This window comes from Chrysochloris asiatica, unplaced genomic scaffold (genome assembly GCF_000296735.1).
Source record: "Chrysochloris asiatica unplaced genomic scaffold, ChrAsi1.0 scaffold00378, whole genome shotgun sequence".
NCBI classification, from domain to species: Eukaryota; Metazoa; Chordata; class Mammalia; order Afrosoricida; family Chrysochloridae; genus Chrysochloris; species Chrysochloris asiatica.
The window spans coordinates 274,084-283,897 of NW_006408896.1; the positions used below are offsets into that span (position 1 = coordinate 274,084).

General features: G+C 47.4%; 1 protein-coding gene across 1 annotated transcript in view; it reads left to right on the plus strand.

Annotated features, from left to right (window-relative positions):
- The first annotated feature begins 6,387 nt into the window (after positions 1-6,387).
- The window catches only part of LOC102830456 (rab-like protein 2A-like), a 30,055-nt gene continuing 26,628 nt past the window's right edge, over positions 6,388-9,814 (plus strand). Inside the window, exon 1 of the mRNA XM_006876403.1 lies at positions 6,388-6,509. Within this exon, the coding sequence (XP_006876465.1) occupies positions 6,403-6,509 (107 nt within the window). The 5' untranslated portion in view covers positions 6,388-6,402. The remainder of the gene's footprint in view (positions 6,510-9,814) is intronic.

Below are 9,814 nucleotides of genomic sequence, written 5' to 3' on the forward strand. Positions count from 1 at the left end.
CAGGCATGATGTCCTTCTCCAAAGATTGTTGTTAATTGCATCAAGTCAGTTCCGACTCACAATGACCTTGTATAAAGTTTCTGAGGAATAGCTGGTGGGTTCGAATTGCCTACCTTTTGGTTAGTAGCCCAGTTCTTATCCTATGGCACCAGTTGTGACTGGTGCCTCCTCATAACATGTCCAAAATATGAGAAATGAAGTCTCAACATCCTGGCTTCTAAGAAGCATTCTGATTGTACTTCTTCCAAAAGATTTCTCTGCTCTTCTGGCAGTCCATGGTACTTTTAATGTAAGAATGTTGTTGTTGTTAAGTGCCATCGAGTCGGTTCTGACGCAGGCCCTTTATAGGGTTTCCAAAGAGTGGCTGGTAAGTTTGAACCGCCAACCTTGCAGTTCAAACTGACCTTGCAGTCCAGTGCTTATCCTACAGCGCCACACCAAAACACCCTAATTCAAATGCATTGATTCTTCTAATGCCTTCTTTACTCATTGTTCAACTTTCACATGCATATGAGGCTACTAGAAATACTATGGCTTGTGTCAGAAGCACCTCAACCCTCACACTGATCTTTATGATTACCACTTTAAAGCCGCCTGTGCAGCAGGTTTTCCTAATGCAATACGCCATTTGATTTCTTGACTGTTGCTTCCATGAATGTTGACTGTGTATCCAAGCAAAACGGAGTCTTTGACAACTTTACTCTTTTCTCCACTTATCATGATGTTATTTATTGATCCAGTTGGGAAGATCTTTGGTTTCTTTACATTGAGGTGCAATCCATACTGAAGGCTGTAGTGTTTGTTCTTCATCAGTGTTTCAAGTCCTCTTCACTTCCAGCAAGCAAGGTTGTAGCATTTGCTTATCATAGATTGTTAATGAGTCTTCCTCCAAACCTATATACGCAATCCTGAAATAACAGTGTTCTATGAGTAGAGTCCTGGAGTGGCTCTGGGGGTTAATGCACTGGACTGCAAGTCAGTTTGAACCGCATGGTCAGCGGTTCAAGCTCACCAGTTGCTCCTTGGAAACCCTGTACAGGGCCGCTATGAGTCAGAACCGACTCGAAGGCACTCAACAACAACAACAACAATGAGTAAATGCAGAGTCCTAGTGTGGACTGCAGGGTAAATATTGGACTGCTAACCCCAAGGTCGGTGGTTGAAACCCACCAGCCGTTCTTTGGAAATCCTATACAGGGTCTCTGAGTTGGAACTGACTCGATGGCACCCCCAACAATAAAAAGCCAGCAAAGTAAAATTACAACAAATTCTGGACTGGAAATTAAAAAGTGAAGTGCGTAACTGTGATTTTGAACAGTGTGCTTTCTGTTAAAGATGCCGTGAGCACGCTGGGAAACTCACGGTTCTGTACTCGCTGTTGGAGAAAACTTCTTCTCCAGCAGTCTGGGCTTGGAGCACCAAGCGTGGTATGCACTTGGGCTTCACGCTGCTTCGGACCCTTGCTGGGCGGTGAGTCCAGCGGGAAGGAAAGTTCAGCACTAGGAGGGCAGACAGAACCAACGACTCGCGCGCCCCCCGCCGGCAGTCCACCGAATTGGATTCAGGGTTAAGATTCCCGACCAGTGATTTAGAAGTGAGAACAGAAGTGGGGTGAACCATCCGTGCCTCGATGTGAACAGTGGGGACAACTGTAAGTAAAGCAGGAGTTCACATTCAAACGTCCCCTGAGAGAACAATCAGGAAGGGAGAAACAGCTGAGAGTGGAGGGACCAAGATGGAGATGGTGGAGTAACTCCTTCAGTGTTCTTCTCAATGTACTTGACCCTTTGCATTTCCACTTATATTTTTAATCATCCATCAGTTTCCACAAGAAGAGATCTGCTGATATTTTATTGATTCACATACTGACACCTTAACAATGCATACCAAGTAAAATCACCCTAATTTTATAAATGGAAAAAACAAAAAGGTGATTACCAGAAATTATTTACACCTCAATCACAAAGGGTCTAAGTTCCCAAGATACAGAGTTCCTAGGAACCAGTAAAGGAGCTCTGGTAGCGTAGTGGTTACGAATCGGGCTGTGAACCTTAAGGCTAGCAGTTCAAAACTACCAGCTGCTACGCGGGAGAAAGATGAGGCTTTCTGCTCCCGTAAAGATTTACAGCCTCAGAAACCCTGTACAGGGTTGCTGTGAGTTGGAACCGACTTGACGGCACTTAACAACAACAGGAATCAGTAAGAAAATAATAGCCACATGATAGAAAAAATGTGCAAAAGAATGAAAAGTTCACAAAAAAAATAATAAAAGGAGAGGAAGGAGGGAGGAAGGCAGGCTCAGGCCCCAGGCTGTGCATTGGAGGAGTTATCTCCTACTCGGCGACATGCTAGCACATGTGGATGACATGTCTGTGGACCAGAACCCTGGGCACAGCTTAGTCAGAGCCTCTGCCTCCAAGTGTCTCCAGAGACTGGGTTGTGGTCTCAACTGAGGCTCGATGGGCCACAATCCACTTCCAAGCTCACTCCCGTTATGGGCAGAACTCAGCATCCAGGGGTCTCAGTTCTTCCCTGCTCATCAAGACCCTCCCTCGGTCCTCTGCTATATGGGTCTCTCCATAGGGTAGCTTAAGATATGTATTTTTTAATGAACAGCAATGTATTTTCTCACAGTACAAAAGGTTTGAAGCTCAAATTCAAAGCACTGAGTCTCAGAGAAAGCTTTCTCTCTGTATTAGTTCTGAAGGGAAATCCTTGTCTCTTCAGCTTGCAGGTTCCTTGGAGATTTCCACTGAGTATTTATCTTGAACTCCTAGTGTGGCACTGTAGGATAAGTACTGGACTGTGAACCACAGATTGACAGTTCAAACCTACCAGCTGCTCCTTGGAAGCCCTCTATACAGGATCGCTATGATCAACGGCACTTACCAGCAATATCAGCGAGGGAGCTATCTAACCCCATCTCTCCTTGCTTGTTTAATCTCTTTCATATCTCAGAAGAGATTGGTTCAATATACACGCTACCCTCATTAATGAACATAACAAAGATTACCCATTGTCAAACAGGGTTATAGCCACAGGCATGTTGTTACTGTTAAGTGCCATCCTGTCAGTGGGCTTGGACTCATAGTGACCCTGCACAGGGTTTCCAAGGAGCAGTCAGTAGGTTTGAACTGCCAACCTTGTGGTTAGTAGTCCAGTGCTTATCCTGCAGCGCCACACCAGAACTCCTGCCATAGAGGTTAGAATTTAAAACATATATTTGGTGGGGGGAGGGGGAGGCTTCATTCAATTCATAACGGTTGGCAATAATTATTAATTACCCTGCATTTTGGTATCTTCAACCAATGAAATTGGACTGGATCGGTTTGTTGCTGTCTAACTTTTTACTGTGACTTGAGTGACGGTTTACAGAGCAGATCATCAGTTTTACATCCAACAAACCATGTGCTTCGTTTCACCTCAGTGACGGCGGGTCCCCTCCACGTGCCATCAGTTAGCCACTTCCTCCTGGGACTTCCTGTTTCCACTGCTCCTTCTCTCCCAACCCTTCTGAATTCTGTCCTCGGGCAAAGCTGCCCTTTTCATCTGGAATGCCTGACCAAAGAACAAAAATGCCCGAGTAATTGCTAGCAAGATTAATTGTGATGGTCAAAACTGTGATTGTAGATGTGTAACGAAAAGTGGGGAGTAGCTAATCTTTTCTTTCAGGGACAGACGATCCCAGACTATCAAGAAGGAAGAGGAGGAGTGCAGAGTGAGCTCCTACCTGGGAAAGCAGCAACAGCAGAGGCAGGGACAGACAGAGCAGCTGCAGGCTGGAGGCCAGTGGACTGGGCATGGCTGTGTGCCTGGGGGCAGGAGGATGCCTTGCAGAATGTGCCCATTGGACATTTAAATGAATATATATTTTTTTGGTTTTTATGTGTACATCAAATATTCTTGTTTTGTTCATTTGTTAAATATAAGATGGAAATGGGGAGCCACAGGGAAGAAGTAGGTTAACTGTTGTTGCAGGGAAGGCACTGTAATCATTGAGATGAAACAAAGTGTATAATTTGTTGAATGTAAAGCTGTCTGTACAGCTTTACTTGTCTGTAAATCTTCACTCAATTCACAATCAAAAGGTAACATAGATAAATTAATTACAATGCATCCCCTCCAAACTTGCTGGACCCTAACACTGCTCATAACTTGGCTTGGTGCCCCGTACCCCGTGCTCACGGAGTGTAATACGCCTAGAGTAACAACAGCTGCACAGGGTCATCCTAGTGACTGTCAGTGAGATCACCGACAGACCACATTTATGACTGCATTTTATTTGAACATCCTATTTCCACAAATGCGAAACCTTAATTCTTTAATTTCCTTGATCTTGCTAAATAAACCGTGCCCTTTTTACCTGTTCTGAGAGCTCCTTCACACTTTAGGTTTGGGTGCTGCCTGATTCATGAATTATTTGTTCCTGCTTAAATAAAATAAATTATTAATTTAATATTTGTTTTAACCTCTGAAATGTTCCTTGACACACCATATCAGCCCAAGCCACCATCCCCACTCCCTGGTCCTTCACTCAGTAAAGTGTAAATTCAATCAGAGAGTCCCCTCCTTAACCCTTTATGGCACATTCTGCCCACAGGATGAAACCAAAGCCCCCCACCGAGCCTGCCAGGTTTTGAAGGCATGGCCCTGGCATCTCTCCAGGCCGCGGCTTCACGTAGTTTCCTTTTGTTCCAGCCTCAGGAGCCTTTCCGTTCCAAAAGACAGCCCTTGTGTAGGGATTATACTAGTCAGCAGCCACTAGACCTCCTCCCCGCCCTGCACACGTTTTCTACAGTGGGGCGCATCTCTCTGCCCTCGGGAAGGTGTGCTCCCGGAAGGCAGGGCTGTTTTGCTCTCCTGTATCCTCGTTACAAAAGTCCTGGTGTGGCGCTGTGGGAAAATGCACTGCATTGCAAAGGCGGTTGGAACCTCAAGCCTCAAGGTCGGTGGTCCAAGCTCATCAGCTGTTGCTCGGAAACCCTATACAGGCTCGCTATGGTCGGAACGGACTCAAAGGCACATAACAACAACAACAACATAGGGTCGCTGAGCCGTAATCCTCTGCATGGGAGCCCTTGGCGGCGTAGCTGTTGGTGGTATGGCTCAATCTGTACACCTGAGGAGGGATCTCCGCTCTGGATGAACACATGTCGGGAAATTTGCGGAATTTGTAATCTAATCGAGGGTTGCAAATGTGAGGAATTACTCCCACACCTGAAGCCCCCAGCCCTGGGCTCCCCGAGCGAGGCAGAAAGTCACACAGCCCTCCACACCTGATACCAGAGCCCTGAGGATTCCCGTCACTGCAGAGGCCTGCAGCCAAGTGAATCTTGCTCCAAGTCCCGAGCCCAAGTTCATCTGACTCCCGACTAACCTGAGCCTAACCTGCCAGAGTTGGGGACTCCCCTGGGTGCTCCGACAGGCACTGCGCTAGCCAGCCCGCAATCCGGCCGGGTCCTTCAGGCCTTCGGCCGGGCAGCCCTTCTCGGGGTCCTGGCGCGGTTGCGTAGCAGCTGCGAGGACGCGGGCCCATCCGGAAGGGAAGTGTGTCGTCCGATGATCTGGAGTAGGTGGGAGAGAGGGAGGGTGAGGGTAGGGGCGGCGGCCCTGATCTCCGTCAGCCGCACAGGAGCCAGAAGCCACCCGGGCGGAGGGCCCAGCCCGGGAAGCAGGAGTGGATTCTTTGTGTTTTGACTTGCTGTTTATGCCTGTGTGCATCGTCTGCTAGTCCCTACCTGGGACACAATTGCGTGTCTGAGCCGGACACCAAGGGACAGGTCATCAGCATCTAGGAGATATGTGAAACCTCTGGAACTTGAGATGCCCCGGAGAAGGGGGGTCTGGGGAACCTCATCGTAGAGGGAGGAGAAGGCACTTGCGGTGGCAGTGCGATGCACAAAGAAGGGAAGTGAGAGGCATGCGGGTAGGAGGTCAGGAATGTGAGGTTGGGGCTTTCGGCTGTGTGGGTTTAGTATATGAGCCATTCCAGGTGCAGGCACTAACACTGACCCTACGGCCAGGGCACTGCTGTCCTACTGAGAGAGCAGATTCATATGTAAAACTGCTCAAGCTCCCTCGTGGTTTTCTGAAACTAAGAGTGGGGCTGCATACAGAGCCTGTGGCCCCTCTCAGAGTCCGCAGCATGCGGAGTTGTTGTTGAGTGCCGTCGAGTCGGTTCCGACCCATAGCCACCCTGTACAGGGTTTCCGAGGCTGTACATCTTTACGGGAGCAGAAAGCCTCATCTTTCTCCCGCGGAGCGGCTGGTAGTTTCGAACTGCTGACCTTGGGGTTCGCAGCCCGATTCGTAACCACCACGCTACCAGCATGCGGAGTAGACTTCTCATTTCTCTGCCCTCCCCAGACAGTGCAACGGGTGCCTCTTCATCACCAGGGGCTGATGGCCAGGGACAGAGCCAAAGCCTGTGAACTGGACCAAGAGAAATACGACGCTGATGAAAACGTGAAGATCATCTGTCTGGGAGACAGTGCGGTGGGCAAGTCCAAGTATGTGGGGAGCTAGAGAAGAAAGGCTGGGCACAGAGATCTCCTTAAGAGAGTCTATGGGGACAGGAGAGAACAGGCTGGGGCCAAGAAGAGCGCATCAGCCGCTAGGTTAGGGGTGCTGGAGGTAGGGAAGTGATGGGGACTGAGGAAGTGCATCTTTACCCATAATACCGGGCAGCAGATACAGGGACTCTGGAAGCAACCCTGGGTATGGAGGCGAGACCCGGCGTGTTCCTGTGCGTGAGAGGGGTAGGGCCGCTGGGCGTGGAGAGAGGACAGTGGGAGGTGTGACCCGTTCAGCACTGACAGATTGAACACAAGGTGGAGATGGTTTCTTGGAGGAAGGGCCTCACTAAGCTTGAGAAGAGTGGATAGAAATGACAGCTGAGAGTCATCAACATAAAGACATATCTGCTCTGTGACCTGACTTTTGTGCCTGTGTGCACAGGTGTGGAGCTCCAGCCATTCTGTACCCTCAGGACAGCCCCTTCCCACCAGCATATGACCCTTTCTGCCTTCATGGGATAAGGGGTCGGCTGCCCACACACCACTGACCAGGCAGGCATCTGAGAGTCTAATCACCATGGGCAGATAGCTTGAAAGATTTTCTGGAGCTTTGCTGGGTTTTGCCATCTTTCTTAATTCACATTCTCTCTCAGACATACACACATACATCCTGCAACTCAAGAGTTTTACAGCTGCATGCCTGTATGTTAAAAGTTAAGGAGGGTGTTTTCGGTGGTTATCCAATAAATAGCACTCCCTTTTCCCCACCCAAGTTTAGAAGCAACAAAGAGAACAGGGAACGGCAGGTGGGTCGTACAGGCAGTCAGCTTGACAACAGGTGGAGCTGTTGGAGAAGCATTGCTTGGTATGAGGCCCAAGGTGCCCTCGAACTCGGGCTTCCCCACCCATGTCCAGTGCCAGTCTCATAAGCCTCACTTGAAATGACAAAAAGTTAAACAGGATACCTGCAGCATTTAGAAACTAGGCCGGCCCTATCCCCAGGCAATATCCCTAAAGACAGAGGTGTCTGAATCTAAGTCCCACTGGGAGAAAACACCTTTGAGAAGTTGGTTCTGGCTGAAGGGCTATCACTCTTGCCTTTCTTCTAGATTTTTCTGGACCCAGGTGCTCTTTCCAGCTACCTTTTCTCTATACCTCTATAAGCGCAGTCAGGTGCAAATGCAGTTTCAATTTTCTCTGATGCCTAACTCAGCCTTTAAGGTCTCTTCTTCCCCTTCATAACTGCCCATCTCTGTTCCGCACACAGAGCAGATCCAGCCTGCGTCCCTGCTAGGGTATACTGAGGAAGTTTACCTCATACCCCTGAGGATATGTGCTCAGGCCTAGAGTAACTGGACCAGATACCTGGTGGAAGGGTCTGAGAACAAGATCCAGCCCCTATGATTCTCTGAGTATTGATGGAAAGGAGGGTAGGGACCATCTATGTACCTGGGGCCTCTGGGAGGTAAGAGAGGGCCCCCATATTCTTCATCCAGCTCCCCAGTGGTCACCTCGCACAGAACCATACTATGCTTGTCACAACCTGGAAAGGAGCATAGATTCTGTGTGACTGCGAGTCAGAACTGACTCCGTGGCACTTAACAATTGTACCACAGGTTCGGAACTACTCCATCACGACAGAGCCCTCCCTCCTGCTGCTCCCTCACAGCTGCCCCTCACTGCCACCATCCCTGTCCCCCAGCAGCCACTAGCCTGCTCTTTAGCTTTGTCCCCTTGTCATTTTGACACTCTTTTGTAGTTGGAATCCTGCAGTGTACAACCTTTTTCACTCAGCATTTGCTGTTATTAATTGCCACTGAGTCTGCTGACTCATAGCGACTTATAAAGGGTTTTCTAGTTGCGGCTGGTGGTTCAGTCAGCATAGTGCCTTTGATCTCCACCCAGGTGGTTGTGTGTTTATTTTTATTGCTGAATGGTATCGATGTACCACAGTTTCTCCAATCCGTCACTTCTTGAGTGACATTTTTGTTGCTTCCAACTTGGGGCTACTACGCATACAATTGCTATGAACAATTGTGTGCAGGTTTTTGTGTGGACATACATTTTCATTTCCCTGGGGAAGAGTGTGATACTAAGTCATGTTATGAGTTTTTTAAGAAACTGTCAAAACTTTTCTTTAGAGTGGCTCTTTGACCAGTAGCAATTTATGAGAGATGCAGATTTTTGACCAGCATTTGCTGTTATCACTCTTTTTATTTTAGACATTCTGATGGGTGTGTAATGGTACCACATCATGATCTTAGTTCCATTTTCCCATTGAGGAGACCAGGTGGTGCAGTGGCAAAATGCTCAATTGCTAACCAAAAGGTCAACAGTTCAAACCCAGCAGCCACTCCATGGCAAACAGATGGGGCTTCCGTGGAGACTGACAGACTTGGTAATACGTCCTGTGTGGCAGCTCTCCTCTACCCTGTAGGGCCCTTGTGAGTCAGAACCAGCTCAGTGCCATGAGTTTGGTTTTGTTTGGTTTGAAATGTCTGCCATGGTGAACGTTTTCTCTTTATCTGCTTATCTGCCATCTGCTTGTACTCTGATGAGATGTGTCTTCCTTCATGTTGGTGCCCATTTTCTCCTTGGAGTTTTGTTTTCCTGTTTTCAATTCTTTACCTATTCTAGTGGCACTGCGGTTGATGCGCAGAACTGCAAGGGCACTCTGAATCGCAAGTGCAGCAGTTCAAGCTCACTAGCCGCTCCTCAGAAACTCTCCACAGGGTCACTGTGAGTCAGTGCCCACGTGAGGGCACTTAATAACAACAATCTTTGTCAGAGATTTGGTTTACAAATATTTTTCTCCCAGGATCTAGCTTGTCTTTTTATCCTTTTAGCAGGGTCTCTGGCAGAGTAAAAGGTTTTTTTTTTCATTTTAATTAAGTCAAATTATTAGATTTTTCTTTTATGGTGCATGCTTTTGGCATTTTGGGTTTTTACCAAGCCTAAAGTTCTAGAGTTTCTTTCTTATATTCTAAAAATGTTGTAGTTTTACTTGACCCATTTTAGTTGACTTTTGTATAAGGTTTGTGGTTTGGGTTAAAATTGACCTTTTTGTTCATGGATATCAGATGGTTCTAGCATTTAGTTTAAAAGGTTATTGCTCCTCAACTGAGTTTTTTATTTTTTTAAGTTTTTATTGTGGATTGAGTGAAAGTTTACAGGGCAGATCATCAGTTTTACATTCAACAAATCATACACTTTGTTTCGTTACAATGATTATAATCCCCTCTAATATACCATCGGTTAACAGTATTTCTCTCTATTCACTTTAGCACTTTTTTTTTTTT